General features: G+C 39.3%; 1 protein-coding gene across 5 annotated transcripts in view; it reads left to right on the forward strand.

The window, feature by feature from the left end:
- The first annotated feature begins 16132 nt into the window (after positions 1 to 16132).
- MASP1 (MBL associated serine protease 1) overlaps positions 16133 to 16908 on the forward strand; it is a 97754-nt gene continuing 96978 nt past the window's right edge. For all 5 annotated transcript variants that reach the window (XM_043993022.1, XM_043993023.1, XM_043993020.1 and 2 more), the window contains exon 1: positions 16133 to 16349. In XM_043993022.1, the coding sequence (XP_043848957.1) occupies positions 16345 to 16349 (5 nt within the window). In that variant the 5' untranslated portion in view covers positions 16133 to 16344. The remainder of the gene's footprint in view (positions 16350 to 16908) is intronic.

Consider the following 16908-nt stretch of genomic DNA (forward strand, 5'->3'; position numbering starts at 1 on the left):
TGGCAAAGAATTCGAAGTTAAAAGGATGCCCATCCATTAGGGAATGGCTGAACAAGTTGTGATATATGATTGTGACAGAATACTATTGTGCTAGAAATGAAGAACAGGATGCTCTCAGAAAAACCCAGAAAAAAAGAAATTAGGAAAAAGACTCAGAGCAGTTAAGCATCTTGGATGAGTTTAGCTGCTTTCAATTTACATGTGGTCTGTTCTCTTTTGTCCATACTAATGGAATAAGTGATAACACAGGTAATTTTTTAAAAATTCCTATTTGTCAAAAAAAAGCTGGAAAGATGTACATGAACTGATGCAAAGTGAAATGAGTAGAACCAGGAGAACATTGTACATAGTAACAGCAATATTGTGGGATGATCAGCTGTGAATAATTTAGCTATTCTCAGCAATACAATGATCCAAAATAACTCTGAAGGATTTATTGTGAGAATCAAGGTGCCACCCCCGTGCTGAGAAAGACATTGTGAGAACCAGGGCAGCACCACTCTGAGGAGAAAGCATGTAACTAGCTTCTGGAAGTTACATCTATTCATAGAATTGTTATATCTATTCATAGAACCTCCTGTAAGTCATGTTAATCAATGCTACTGGCCAATTAGCTTGGAGCTGTGTGTGGGGACCACCCCTCTTTCAGTCCCACAGGGAGCTTCCAGTCTAGGAGAATGGGGGATCTTTCTTTCCGTTGGAGGTCTTGGTGGTGGTGGCAAGACCAGGGTAGCTAGGCTTTTTTCTTCCTGAATTCCATGTGTTCTTCCTCTCTCTTTTGCTAACTTCTCATATACTTTAAGAAATGCTTAATGCCCAAAGACTGGTGCTATAAGCTTCTAATTTAAGGCAACCACACATTAGATTTTAATCATAACAGTTAGATTTTAAACATAACATTATGAAGAAAAATGCTATCCATCCCTAGAGAAAGAAATGATGAAGTCTGAATACAGATTAAAGGATACTTTTTTTAACTTTATTTTTCTTGGCAGGGGGCTCTATTTTTTTTACAACATGACTAATATGAAAATGCTTTGTGTGAGTAAATGCATATAATCTATATCAAATTGCTTGCTTTTTCAATGAGGGGGGTGGGGAGGAAGGGAGAGAATTTGGAACTCAAAATTTTTAAAACAAATGTTAAAATTGTTTTTAAATGTAGTTGGGTAAAAAAAATACTAAATAAATAATTTTTAAATGAAATTTTTCTGCTCACTGAGAAAAAAATACTAATGTAAAAAAATTTAAAAGCACCAGTTGAGACCTTCCCTCCAGAAGTGCACTGAACCTGGCCCTAACACCAAATCTGGAGTCAGGAAGCAGGCTAGAAGAATGAGCAAACAAACAAACAAGTCCCATCATAAAGTGTTATCATGATGGCAGGAATACTTATCAACAAAACCCAAATGAGGAGATTCCAAACATCTACAAGCAAAATCTCAAAGAAAAACACAGCTCGATCACAAATTAACTAGAATTTCTGAATGAAACAAAAGTTTTATTAAGAGTGTAAAATGTTTGGAACTATGCCCAAAGGGCTATGGGACTGTTCATACCCTTTGACCCAGTGGTACCACTGCTAGGTCTGTATCCCAAAGAGACCATAGAAGAGGGAAAAGGACCCATATGTACAAAAATATTTACAGCAGCTCTCTTTGTGGTGGCAAAGAATTAGAAATCTAGGGAATGCCCATCAATAGGGGAATGGATAAACAAATCATGGTATATGAATGTAATGGAATACTATTATGCTGTAAGAAACGATGAGCAGGAGGAGTTCAGAGAAACCTGGAAGGACTTACATGAACTGATGCTGACTGAGAGGAACAGAACCAGGAGAACATTGTACACAGTAACAGCAACATTGTGTGATGAACAATGGGGATACACTTGGCTCTTCTCAACAGTGCTACAATCCAAAACAGTTTCAAAGAACTCGTGATAGAAAATATTTTCAACATCCAGAAAAAAGAACTGTGAATTATGAATGCAGATTGAATCATACCATTTCTACTTTTGGACTGTTTTTTTTTCATTCTTGTTTGAGGTTTTTCCTTTGTGCTCTGATTCTTCTTTCACAAGACAACTAATGTATAAATATGTTTGATGTAAGTGTACATATACAACCTATATCAGACTGCTTTCCATCTTGGGGAGGAAGGAGGGAAGGGAAAGGGGGAGAAAAGAAAAATTTGGAACTAAAAATCCAATGTAAACAAATGTTGAAAACTATCCTTATATGTAATATAAGGAAAATAATAAAATAAATTTTTAAAAGAGTTTTAAATGTGTTTCAGTATTTTTAATGAGTTGAAATAGCAATCTGGTGTTTGATAAACCCAAAGATCCAAGATTTGGGGATAAGAACTCATTATTTGAGTAAGTATAGTATTCTTTTGTTTGGTTTTGATTTGGTTTGGGGTTTGGGTTTGGGTTTTTTTGGGGGGGGTGGTTTTTGGTGAGGCAATTGGGGTTAAGTGACTTGCCCAAGATCACACAGCTAGTAAGTGTCAAGTGTCTGAGTCCAGATTTGAACTCAGGTCCTCCTGAATCCAGGGCCAGTGCTTTATCCACTGTGCCACCTAGCTGCCCCCAAGAACTCACTATTTGAGAAAAATTGCTGGGAAAACTAAATTTGACAGGAACTAGGTACAGACCAACATCTCACATCATATACAAAGATAAGGTCTAAATGCATACATGATTTAGTAATAAAGGGTGATATCATAAGCAATGAGGGGAACATGGAAAATTTATGTGTCAGATCTATGTATAAGGGAAGAATTTATAACCAAACAAGAAATATAGAACATTACAGGATAGAAGATGGATAATTTTGATTTCATTATGTTAAAAGGGTTTTGAACAAACAAAACCAATGCAACCAAGATTAGAAGGAAAGTAGAAAACTGGGGGAAATATTTTTGCAGGAAGTTTTTTGTATAAAGGCCTCACTTCTCAAATATATAGAGAACTAAGTCAAATTGATAAGAATACAAGTCATTTTCCAGTTGATAAATGGTCAAGGGATATGAACAGGCAGTTTTCAGATGAAGAAACGATAGCTATCTATAGTCATATTGAAATGGTCTAAATCACCATTGAGTAGAGAATTGCAAATTAAAACAACTCTGAGGTACCACCTCATACCTATCACATTGGCTAAAATGACAGAAAAGAAAAATGACAAATGTTGGAATGAATGTGGAAAAACTGGGACATTGATGTACTATTGGTAGAATTGTGAACTGATTCAATCATTCTGGAGAGTAATTTGGAGCTATGCCCAAAGGGCTATAAAACTGTGCATACTCTTTGACCCAGCAATACCCCTACTAGGACTGTATCCCAAAGAGATAAAAGGAGATGAACATATATGTACAAAAATATTTATAACAGCTTTTAGTTCTAGCAAGAATTGGGAATTGAAGGGATGTCCATCAATTGGGGAATGGCTGAACAAGTTGTGATATGTGGTTGTGATAGGATACTATTGTGGTATAAGAAATGATGGAGCAGCGGAGCCAAGATGGCGGAGAGGAAGCAGTAAGCTGCCTGAGCTCTCCTTCTGTTCCCTCAAAACGAACATTAAATCAAGCCTCTGGACGGATTCTGAAACTACAGAACCTGCAAAGAGACAGAGAGACACAGTCCTCCAACCAGAGATAATTTAGAAGACTTCAGGAAAAGGTCGGTCTGACTCGGGCAAAAGGGAGGCCCAGCGCAGAGCAGCAACCCAGCGCCGAGGGGGTGGGGGCAAATCAGCAGGAGCTGCGGGCCACAGCCGAACAACTGAGGCTCCCGGAACCTGGTTCAAAAATCTGGTGGCCAAGAAGGACAGTGGAAAAACTTACCTGCACCGGCCGAGAGGGCCACGAACGGCGGGATCAGACGCAGGGGTCTGGCGCCTGGCTGGCCGAGCACAATCATACAGGAAGTGCAGGGCGGGGCATCTCCACACACCATAAAGGCCTCAGAGTAAAAGCCCGGTCACACAGCACCTATACACCTGCACAAGAAGCCCAAAACAGGGACCCTGGTGCCCCCAGAGCAGACCTCAACTTAAAGAATAAATAAATAAGCTGCAATAATGAGTAAGAAGCAAAAAAGAGCCCTCTCCATTGAGAGCTTCTGTATCAATAGGGAAGAAGCCAACACAAACTCAGATGAGGACAATAGCCTCAAATTGGCTACATCTGAAGCCTCACAAGGGAAGGTGAATTGGTCGCAAGAACAAAAAGCCTTCCTGGAAGAGCTCAAAAAGGATTTTAAAAATCAATTGCAAGAGGTAGAAGAAAAAATGGGGAGAGAAATGAAAGCAAAACAAAAAAACTATGAAAAAAGAATCAGCAGCTTGGAAAAGGAAGCTGAAGAAAACAAAGCCTTAAAAAATTCATTTGGCCAAATGGAAAAAAAGTTGCATAATCTCACTGAAGAAAACAATACCTTAAAAAATTCACTTAGCCAAACGGAAAAAAAGGTACATAATCTCACTGAAGAAAACAATACCTTAAAAAATTCACTTAGCCAAATGGAAAAAAAGGTGCATAATCTCACTGAAGAAAACAATGCCTTAAAAATTAAAGTGGGACAGTTGGAAGAAAAGGAATCCATGAGACACCAAGAATCAGTCAAGCAGAATAAAAAAAATGAAAAAATAGAAGAAAATGTGAAATACCTCATTGGAAAGACAACTGATCTGGAAAACAGATCGAGGAGAGACAATTTGAGAATCATTGGACTGCCTGAAAGCCATGACCAGAAAAAGAATCTAGACACCATATTCCAGGAAATTATTAAGGAGAACTGCCCTGATATCATAGAATCAGAGGATAAAATCATCATTGAAAGAATCCACCGATCACCTCCTGAAAGAGACCCCAAAAGGAAAACTCCAAGGAATATTGTAGCCAAATTCCAGAATTATCAGGTGAAGGAGAAAATACTCCAAGCAGCCAGAAAGAAGCAATTTAAATATCATGGAGCCACAGTCAGGATTGCTCAGGACCTGGCAGCTTCAACATTAAAGGACCGCAAGGCTTGGAATATGATATTCCGGAAGGCAAAGGAGATTGGATTGCAGCCGAGAATCTATTACCCAGCAAAAATGTGCATTTTCTTTCAGGGGAAAAGATGGACATTTAATGACATTGGGGACTTTCAATCTTTCCTGGTGAAAAGACCAGAACTGAATAGAAAATTTGATCTCAACATACAAGACTCAAGAGAAGTTTAAAAAGGTAAACAGAGGGGGGAAAAAAGTTACCCTATTAGGTTAAACTGTTTATATCCCTACACAGGAAGATAATACTCATAACTCTTAAGAACTGTAAATGTATTTGGGCAGAGAAAAGGACTTTATATAGAGGGTATAAATATAAATTGTCTTTGATGTGATGATACAAAAGAATTAAGGGGATAAAAAGGGAGTCTATGGGGAGGAGAGGAAAGGGGAGGTGGAATGGGATGAATTATATCATATGAAGAGGTGGAAAAAAACCTATTATAATAGAGGGAAAGAAAGGAGGGGGGAACATGGTTTCAACCCTATTCTCATTAGATTTGACTCAAAGAGGGAATAACATATACGTTCATTGGGATAAAGAAACTTAACTCATTCTTTAGGGAAACAAAAGGGGAAGGGAAAGGGGGGGGACTGAGAAGGGAGGACAAAAGCAAGGAAGAAAAGGGTAAAGAAAAGAGAGGGGGGTGATAAAAATGGAGGGCAGATTGGGGGAGGCAGGGGTAAGAAGTAAAACGTCTGTGAGGAGGAATAGGGTGAAAGAAGGGGGGAAAAGTACAAAGGGGGTAAATAGAATGGAGGGGAATAGACAGTCAGTAATAATAACTGTGAATGTGAATGGGATGAACTCTGCTATAAAACGGAAGCGAATTGCAGAGTGGATTAAAAACCAGAACCCTACAATATGCTGTTTACAAGAAACACATTTGAAGCAGAGAGATACACACAGAGTAAAGGTAAAAGGCTGGAGCAGAATATATTATGCCTCAGCTAAAGTAAAAAAGGCAGGGGTAGCAATCCTTATCTCAGACAAAGTGCAGGCAAAAATAAATCTCATTAAAAGAGATAAGGAAGGAAATTACATCTTACTTAAAGGTACTATAGATAATGAAGTAATATCAATATTGAATATGTATGCGCCAAGTGGTATAGCATCCAAGTTCTTAGAGGAGAAGTTAAATGAGTTACAAGAGGAATTAGATAGTAATACTATACTAGTGGGGGATCTGAATCTCCCCCTCTCAGAATTAGATAAATCTAGCCAAAAAATAAATAAGAAAGAAGTGAAAGAGGTGAATAGATTACTAGAAAAGTTAGACATGATAGATGTCTGGAGAAAATTGAATGGGGATAGAAAGGAATATACCTTTTTCTCAGCAGTACATGGCACATTTTCAAAAATTGACCATGTATTAGGGCACAAAAACATCATAGTCAATGTAGAAAGGCAGAAATAGTAAATGCATCCTTCTCAGATCATGATGCAATAAAAATTACATGTAAGAAAGAGCCAGGGAAAAGTAGAATGAAAATCAATTGGAAACTAAATAATTTCATTCTAAAGAATGAATGGGCCAAACAAGAAATCATAGAAACAATCAATAACTTTATCCAAGAGAATGACAATAATGAGACAACATACCAAAATCTATGGGATGCAGCCAAAGCAGTGCTTAGGGGAAAATTTATAGCTCTAAATGCTTACATGAATAAGAAAGAGAAAGAGGAGATTAATGAATTGGGCATGCAACTTAAAAAGCTAGAAAAAGAACAAATTAGAAATCCCCAATTAGACACTAAATTAGAGATCCTGAAAATTAAAGGAGAAATCAATAAGATTGAAAGCAAAAAAACTATAGAATTAATCAATAAAACTAAGAGCTGGTTTTATGAAAAAACCAATAAAATAGATAAAATACTGGTTAATTTGATTAAAAAAAAGAAAGAAGAAAACCAAATTACCAGTATCAAAAATGAAAAGGGTGATGTTACCACCAATGAAGTGGAAATTAAAGCAATAATTAGGAAATATTTTGCCCAACTGTATGCCAATAAATTTGACAATCTAAATGAAATGGATGAATATTTACAAAAATACAAACTGCCCAGGTTAACTGAAGAGGAAATAAAATCCTTAAATAAACCCATATTAGAAAAAGAAATTGAACAAGCTATTAATGAACTCCCTAAGAAAAAATCCCCAGGGCCAGATGGGTTTACGGGTGAATTTTACCAAACATTTAAAGAACAATTAATTCCAATATTATACAAATTATTTGGAAAAATAGGTGAAGAAGGAGTTCTACCAAATTCGTTTTATGACACAAATATGGTGGTGATACCAAAACCAGGCAAAGCAAAAACAGAGAAAGAAAATTATAGACCAATTTCCCTAATGAATATTGATGCTAAAATCTTAAATAAGATATTAGCAAGGAGATTACAGCAAGTGATCACCAGGATAATACACTATGACCAGGTGGGATTTATACCAGGAATGCAGGGCTGGTTCAACATTAGGAAAACTATTAACATAATCAACCACATCAATAAGAAAACCAACCAAAATCATATGATTATCTCAATAGATGCAGAGAAAGCTTTTGACAAAGTACAACACCCATTCCTAATAAAAACACTAGAGAGTTTAGGAATAGGGGGAGCTTTCCTTAGAATAATAAACAGTATCTACCTAAAGCCATCAGCAAGTATTATATGCAATGGAGATAAATTAGAGGCCTTCCCAATAAGATCAGGGGTGAAACAGGGATGTCCATTATCACCCCTATTATTTAATATTGTCCTAGAAATGTTAGCTTTAGCAATCAGAGAAGAGAAAGGAATTAAAGGAATTAGAATAGGCAAGGAGGAAACAAAACTATCACTCTTTGCAGATGATATGATGGTATACTTAAGGAATCCTCGAGAATCAAGTCAAAAATTACTTGAAACAATGAACAACTTTAGCAAAGTAGCAGGATATAAAATAAATCCACATAAATCATCAGCATTTCTATACATGACCAACAAAGTCCAGCAGCAAGAGATAGAAAGAGAAATTCCATTTAAAGTAACGGTAGGTAATATAAAATACTTGGGAGTCTACTTGCCAAGACAAACCCAGGAACTCTATGAACACAACTACCAAACACTCTTCACACAAATCAAATCAGATCTAAATAATTGGAAAGATATCAATTGCTCATGGATAGGCAGAGCTAATATAGTAAAAATGACAATACTGCCTAAATTAATTTACTTATTCAGTGCCATACCAATCAGGCTACCTAAAAATTATTTTATACAGCTAGAAAAATAATAACAAAATTCATCTGGAAAAACAAAAAATCAAGAATATCCAGGGAAATAATGAAAAAAAATTCACAGGAAGGTGGGTTAGCGGTACCAAACCTGGAGCTTTACTATAAAGCGGCAGTCATCAAAACTATCTGGTACTGGCTAAAAAATAGAGTGGTAGATCAATGGAATAGGCTAGGCTCAGGAAATGCAGTAGTAAATGACACTAGTAATGTAGTGTTTGATAAACCCAAAGACTCCAGCTTCTGGGATAGGAACTCAGTATTTGACAAAAACTGCTGGGAAAACTGGAAGATAGTATGGCAGAAATTAGGCTTAGACCAACATCTTACACCTTATACTAAAATAAGGTCAAAATGGATACATGATTTAGACATAAGAGGTGATACCATAGGTAAATTAGGAGAGAAAGGAATAGTGTACCTATCAGATCTTTGGAAAGGAGAACAGTTTTTGACCAAACATGAGATAGAGTATATTATAAAATGCAAAGTGGATGATTTTGATTATATTAAATTAAAAAATTTTTGTACAAACAGAAGCAATGCATCCAAAATTAGAAGGGAGGCAGAAAGCTGGGAAACAATTTTTGAGGCCAGTGCTTCTGATAAAGGCCTCATCTCTAAAATATATAGGGAATTAAATCAAATTTATAAGAATCCACGTCATTCCCCAATTGAGAAATGGTCAAAGGATATGAACAGGCAGTTTTCTGATGAAGAAACCAAAGCTATCTATTCCCATATGAAAAAATGCTCTAAATCTCTAATGATTAGAGAGATGCAAATTAAAACAACTCTGAGGTACCACCTGACACCTATCAGATTGGCTAAAATGACAAAAAAGGAAGATAATAAATGTTGGAGAGGCTGTGGGAAAATTGGAACACTAATGCATTGTTGGTGGAGCTGTGAGCTGATCCAACCATTCTGGAGAGCAATTTGGAATTATGCCCAAAGGGCGATAAAGCTGTGCATACCCTTTGACCCAGCAATCCCACTTTTAGGTCTTTTGCCCAAAGAAATCATGGAAGGGGGAAAGGGACCCACATGTACAAAAATATTTATAGCTGCTCTTTACGTGGTAGCAAGGAATTGGAAGTTGAGGGGGTGCCCATCAATTGGGGAATGGCTGGACAAGTTGTGGTATATGAATACAATGGAATACTATTGTGCTGTAAGAAATGATGAGCAGGAAGAGTTCAGAGAAACCTGGAGGGTCTTACGTGAGCTGATGATGAGTGAGATGAGCAGAACCAGAAGAACATTGTACACAGTATCATCAACATTGAGTGTTGACCTACTGTGATGGACTATATTCTTCTCACCAATGCAATGGTACAGAAGAGTTCCAGGGAACTCATGATAGAAGAGGATCTCCAAATCCAAGAAAAAAAAAGAAAGAAAGAACGTGGAGTATAGATGCTGATTGAACCATATTATTTCTTTTGTTTTGGGTGCTGTTGTTTTTTTTTTTCTATTTTGAGGTTTTGCATCACTGCTCTGATTCTTTCTCTTGTAACAGGATTAATGCAGAAATAGGATTAATGTTATTATGTGTATATATATGTGTGTGTATATATATATATGTATATGTATAGAGATATATAGATATAACCTATATCAGATTACCTGCTGTCTAGGGGAGGGGGGAGGGAGGGGAGGGAGGGAGAAAAATCTGAAATTGTAAAGCATGTATAAACAAAAGTTGAGAACTATCTTTACATGTAACGGAAAAAATAAAATATCTCATAAAACCAAAAAAAAAGAAATGATGAACATAGTTTCAGAAAAAAACTTGGAAATACTTATATGAACTGATGCAAGTCAAGTAAGCAGGACCAAGAGAACATCATACACAGTAAAAGCAATATTGTATGATGATCAACTGTGAATGACTTAGCTATTCTGATCAAAACAATGGACTTATAATGAAAACTACTACCTCCAGAGAAAGAACTTGTAGAATATGAATGAAGATTGAAATATACCTTGTTTTTTTTTTTTACTTTATTTTTGGAGGGTTTCTTTTTTAGTCTGTGTTTTTGGTTTGTTTATTTTTTGCAATATGTCTAATATGGAGGTATGTTTAGCATTACTTCACATGTATAATTTATACCAAATTGCTTTCCTTCTCAAGGATGGGGAGGAAAGGAAAGGAGGGATTTTGGAACTCAACATTTTTTAAAATGAATGTTCAGTGTTCTTATATGTGACTAAAATTATTTAATGAAATACCAACATATTGGGGAAAATGAAATGAAGACACTGGAGGAAAAGTTAGAAAAGAAATGAGATATGAAGAAGAAATTGAATTATAAAACCTTGCTTATGCAACAAACTCCCTGAAAAAAATAGACCAAGTAGAAGACAATATTTTTTTTTAGTGAGGCAATTGGGGTTAAGTGACTTGCCCAGGGTCACACAGCTAGTAAGTGTTAAGTGTCTAAGGCCGGATTTGAACTCAGGTACTCCTGACTCCAGGGCCGGTTCTCTATCCACTGTGCCACCTAGCTGCCCCAAGAAGCCAATAATTAATAATTCCATGAGACAAAATATTAAAACAAAATCAAAAGATTGAAAAATAGAAGAAAATATAACCTACCTCACAGTAAAAACAACTAACATGGAAAACAGATTGAAGAGGGTGAAAAGTTTAAGAATCATTGGACTACTTGCAAGCCATGACCAAAGTGGAGGAAAGGAAAAGAAAACTGCCAAGATCTCTTAAAAGAGTAGGGCAAAATAGAAATAGAAAAAAAGCATGAGTTATTTCCTAAAAGAAACTTCAAAATTAAAATTCCAAGGAACATAGAGCTAAAATCCAGAACTTCCAGGTCAAAGAAAAAATCTGCAAGCACCTAGAAAGAAAGAAAGAATTCAAGACTGAGGGAAAATATACAATAAAATAGAGGATTTCTGAACATTCCTGATGAAAAATACCAAAACTGCATAGAAATTTTGGAGTTTAAACACAGGAATTAACAGAAATATAAAAAGGTAAAATATGAGAAGATGATACACATATCCCCTTTTAACTCTATTATCATTAGGAATCATAAAAAAGTGTCATTAGATAGATATCCTGATAGTGCCTCCATTATGTCTTGATGACTTTACAAGAAGAATGAAAGGAGAGAGGAAGGAGAACACACTAGGGGTAAAGGGAAAGGAAGATTGAGGAAAATTATCTCATATAATCAGGGTATAAAAGTAGAAGTCTACAAACAAGGACTAGAGAAGCAGATAACCCTTAACCTCACTCTCATCTGAACTAGTCAAAGGATGGAAGAGCACATACATACATTCAGATTTGGATTCAGAAATACATTTCACTCAACAGAATGACAGGAGGGAAAGAGGAGGGAGAGTTAGAGGAAGGTAAAATTAAGGGAGAAATTAGTCCTAAGAAAAACAAACTCTAAGAATGAACAAAATATTTATAAACTATTTCAAAGTGGCAAAGAATGGAAATCTGAGGGGGTGCCCATCAACTAGAGAATGGCTGAATGAGTGATGGCATATAAATGAGATGAAATCGTGCTGTAAAAATGATGAAGGGATGGTTTCAGAGAAACCTGGGAAGACTTGTATGAATTGATTCAGGGTATTAATTGATCAGTGGAAATAGGATAAAAAAATTATATTTATACACATATAAATATAAATATAAATATAAATATATATGTAATGACAACAATGTTGTAAAGACAAACAACTCAACTGACCAGTATAACTAATTCATGACAGTTTCAAAAGACTCATGATAAAACATGCTGTCCACCTCCTGATAAAGAGGTGAAGGGCTCAGAGAACAGAATGAGACACATATTATGTATATGTAAAATACACACACACACACACGGCGGCTTTTGGACATGGCCAGTATGGAAATTTATTTTGCTTAACTATAAATATTTGTAGTAGGTGTTTTGCTTTTCTTTCATGGGGAGGCGGGGGCTGGTAAAAGGACAGGGTTTTTTGTGACTCAAAAAAAAATTTTAACTAAAAAATGAGAAATTTGGGGCAGCTAGGTGGTACAGTGGAGAAAGCACCATCCCTGGATTCAGGAGGACCTGAGTTCATATCTGGCCTCAAACACTTGACACTTAGTAGCTGTGTGACCCTGGGCAAGTCACTTAACCCTCATTGCCTTGCCCCCCCCCAAAAGTGGCCGTGTCAAGTTGGGGAATTTCTTGTGTTTTCCCAACACAAATAAGAGAAGAAAATAGGCCATAAAGGGTACTCTAGTTCAAGTATGGGCCTTACTAGGTATCCCCTGAAGGCCCCAAATTCTGTGATTCTAATCATATATCAAAACATGAAATTATCCTTTATCTGAAACAAATACATGTGAAACCTACTATGCAAACATATAAAACATTTTGTCCTTGAACTTTTAAAAATTTGAGTCTTTTTTAATGATTTTTTTCTAAACAAGGGTTTGTTGGGGTTTTTTTCTGATCGACTCTGAGACATGATTAACAAGAAATAATCATGATAAAGGGAATGATAGAAGCATTGGGCAGCCAGGAATCCCTGACTCATCAACAGATTCTAGGATTCAGAGATAGACTAACCCTAAATGAGTCACAGTAGAAACATTACTGGATTTCAATTCAGAGGACTTAGATTCAAAATGTGCCTCTGCCACTTGCTGTCTGTGTGGCCTTGGGAAAACCACTTCATCTTTCTAGACCTCAGTTTACTTAAGTGTAAAATGAAAGGTTAGGATTGGGTGACATTACATCATGATAGCAGAGTATGAGCTCCCTGAGAGCAAGAATTGTTTTCTTTTGTTCATTTCTGTATCCCGAGTGCCTGGCACAGTACCTGCTAAGTAGGTTGCTTGGTTGCTTGGTTGCTTGGGTAGAGTTCTTCTGTTCCAACTTCTTCATGTTCCATATAAGAAAACAAGGACCCAGTAAAACCATTCATTCAGTCTCACCTAAAGGAAAGCTGCCCCTCTATATCATGCTTCCCAGCAATCTTTTGCTACCATTAGACAATGCGCTCTGCCTTCTTTTCAGTCATCTCTTGGGCTATGACCACCATCATTACAAAAGGCCCAGGGTAATTTCACAAAGGGAGACCCATCCCCGGAAAAGCCATTTCATCCCCAGCCCTGACAACTTGCCGATCCTCAGGGATCTTGTTGTCGTGCAGACATCATCTGAGTTGTGGTAAGTCCCAAAGAAGCACATACCAGAGCTGCAATCCATTGGCAGGACTTCTGTGGACCATATTTCAAAAGACTTCTATAGTGTCTTGGCAGCCCTGTGAAGACACTGACGGAAAATTACACTCAGAGGCCTAATTGATATTTGGCATTTTACAAGGAGAGGCCAGTGGTTGTCCGGGCTCTGTTATCTGTTCTCCAAAGCTGACTCGGTGGTGGGTTGTGTGCATCTCCCTCCTGCACTGGAGAAAGGCAAACTCGGCTGGAGTGTGAAGTCAGCCAGCAGCTCCAATGGGCAGGACCCTTGGCTGGGCCAAGTTCTTCTCTCCGTTTTTTTAAAGCCCTCGTGTTTTCCAAGGGAAATATAATCCATGTGTTCCTGATTCATTTGCGCTTAAATCATTAAAATGTTGTTCTGTGAGAGTTATTTGATGTCTGAGAAGCCCTTTGAGTCTTTTAATGAGACTTTGAAAGCTCTTCGCTTTTCGATTGAAACAGAAAGTCAGTTTGCCAAGAGTCCAAACTCCAGGCTCTTCTTTCATCCCTTCCATTTGTACCCACAAAGTGGGTGGGAACCTCTGCATCACACCCTGACTGGCAAGACAGGCTATTGAAAGTGTTGAGAGAGAGAGAGAGAGAGAGAGAGAGAGAGAGAGAGAGAGAGAGAGAGAGAGAGAGAGAGAGAGGAGAGAGAGAGAGAGAGGAGAGAGGAGAGAGGAGAGAGGAGAGAGGAGAGAGGAGAGAGGAGAGAGGAGAGAGGAGAGAGGAGAGAGGAGAGAGGAGAGAGGAGAGAGGAGAGAGGAGAGAGGAGAGAGGAGAGAGGAGAGAGGAGAGAGGAGAGAGGAGAGAGGAGAGAGGAGAGAGGAGAGAGGAGAGAGGAGAGAGGAGAGAGGAGAGGGAGAGTAGCCTCCTGAAGGTTAGGGTACTACTGGACCCAGAAACACTTTAAACCTGGGAGGATCACAGAGAACAGTGCTGTATTTGAAGTCAGAGGTCTTGGGTTCAAAATTTGTCTCTGTCTCAATCTTCCCAAGTTTCTTAACCCCTCTGGTCCTCAATTTGATCAACTTTAAAATGAAAGGATGGGACTAGATGAGTTTGAAGGTGACTCCTGGCCCTAGATTCATGATCCCATGTGCTATCGTCTGGCACAAGTGGAGAAAGCCATGGACTTGGAGTCAGGAAGACCTTGCTTCAAATACCACCTCTCCCGTGTGTGTGTGTGTGTGTGTGTGTGTGTGTGTGTGTGTGTGTGTGTGTGTGTGTGTGAGAGAGAGAGAGAGAGAGAGAGAGAGAGAGAGAGAGAGAGGGAGAGAGAGAGAGAGAGAGAGAGAGAGAGAGAGAGAGAGAGAGAGAGAGAGAGAGAGAGAGAGAGAGAGAGAGAGAGAGAGAGAGAGAGAGAGAGAGAGAGAGAGGGAGAGAGAGGGGGGGGGTGAATGAAACCCTCCAAGCCTCAGTTTCCTCAACTGTCACGTTGATTAATCAATCAATCAACAAACATTAATTCAATGATTCTTATTACCAGGCACTAGGTAGTTAAGAGACAAAACGGAGCAATCCACACCTGGGGAGCTTCCATTTCTATCAGGGGAGACAAAAGGGATGCATATTAGTGCGTATAAAATAAATAGCTGGGGGAGGGTGCTAGCAGAAATGGCACAGTCATAGCACATGTCTCACAGGGTGTTGTGATGTTCCAATGACATGAGCTTTGTGAGGGGCTTTGCTCTTAAGCTCTCATTCTGTCACAGTCTCCCCGTGCGTGCAGTCCCCAGGCCCTATTGCTATGCAGTGCTCTTCAAGCCAAAGTTGACAGAGAGGGGGAAAAAGATGAATCAGAAGTTCTGCCTGGATTCTGGGTCATATTTTCCCAAGATCCATATGTCCATATGGGCATGTACATTTTTGCAGCCACACCCTGATGGAGGCCTCTGGGATTCACTCGGTTCTCTCTGGGGTGGATTAGCTCCCTGGACATTACCACGATTCTGAAGGAAGTGGGTAAACAACTGCAAAAGTTTTACTTTTGAGTGAGAAAGACCAACTGTGTGACAGAAGGGGCCCATCCTGCCTGGAGTTCCTTGCCAAGGCTCCCATTAATAGGAAACCTGTAGTTGTTGGCATACTCACTGGAGAGGAGTCTGGCTAGGGACTCGGCATCTGGACAGAGGTGCTTTCCTATGTGAGCAGGGGTGAATTTTCTCCTCAATCTGTTCTTTCCTAATAAATTGTGTTTCCCTTTGGTGCTTTTTGTTATTGTTGTTTTGCCTTGTCTTTGAATGTGTCCTGAGGGGAAGCAATTGTGGTAATGTGGAAAAGGACAGGAAAAAATCACAGAGAGCTAGAAAGAAAAGAGACACAGAGAAGGGGCAGGAAAAGGACAGAGAATAGAGAGGGGGAGTAGAGAGACAGAGAAGTGGGGCGAGAGGGAGAGAAAAGCAGGCAAGAGAGTGGAGAGGAGGGAGAAGGGGAGAAGGGGAGGAGGAGGAGAGGGGAGGAGGAGGAGGGGGGGAGAAAGGGGGCAGGGGAGAGAGAGAGAGAGAGAGAGAGAGAGAGAGAGAGAGAGAGAGAGAGAGAGAGAGAGAGAGAGAGAGAGAGAGAGAGAGAGAGAGAGAGAGGTCTGTTGCAGGCAGGAGAAGGCGTGACCTGAATGGAGAATGCCAGCCAACTCCCCAGACACACACAGGGCTCTCAGAACAAAGATAAGACAGAGAGTGAAGCCCAGGAGAGCCAGCCCCAGAACTGACACTACGGAAGAGATCCTGCAGAAATAAGGCAGGGGGGTGAAATCCAAAGACCCCAAGAGCAGCCAAGGCAGAAATATGAGGTGAGTGCCCAGGGTCCCCAGAACTTCTAGGGGAGGGATGGCAGTCCCCTCTCCTCTCGGGAACATGATCTCTCAGTCCGGGGCTGCCTGGAGGGGCCCCTCTGACCAGTCCCGATCCAGCTCTCCAGCGAGTCTTTCTCTCACCATGCGGAGCAGGCTAGCTGGTCTCTCTCCCCATGCATACACCGGGCTGGCTGGTCTGTCTCTCTGGGTCTTTCCGGAATGATCAGTGTGTCCAAAGCTCACTCTGCTACTCAGAAAGATGCAACTTTCCCCTGGACACTTTTCCGAGCGCCCACCTGGAAGCCCCAAGCTCTCACTGACACCCCCCCCCAACACACACACACACACACACACACACACACACACACACACCCTCCAGCTGACTGGGTACTTCCTTAAGAAGAAGGTTATTTCTCCATCAGTCAGGATCTTCACTGTGCGTCCTCTTCTGAGATAAGCAGGCTCTTGATAGTGTTGGGGGGGGGAGCAAGGAGAGGGCGCTGCTTGTTGCTCTCTGTGTGTGAGTGTGTTGGGTGTTTATTTGTTTGGAACCGAA

The sequence above is a fragment of the Dromiciops gliroides genome, chromosome 3 (genome assembly GCF_019393635.1).
Source record: "Dromiciops gliroides isolate mDroGli1 chromosome 3, mDroGli1.pri, whole genome shotgun sequence".
Taxonomy (NCBI): domain Eukaryota; kingdom Metazoa; phylum Chordata; class Mammalia; order Microbiotheria; family Microbiotheriidae; genus Dromiciops; species Dromiciops gliroides.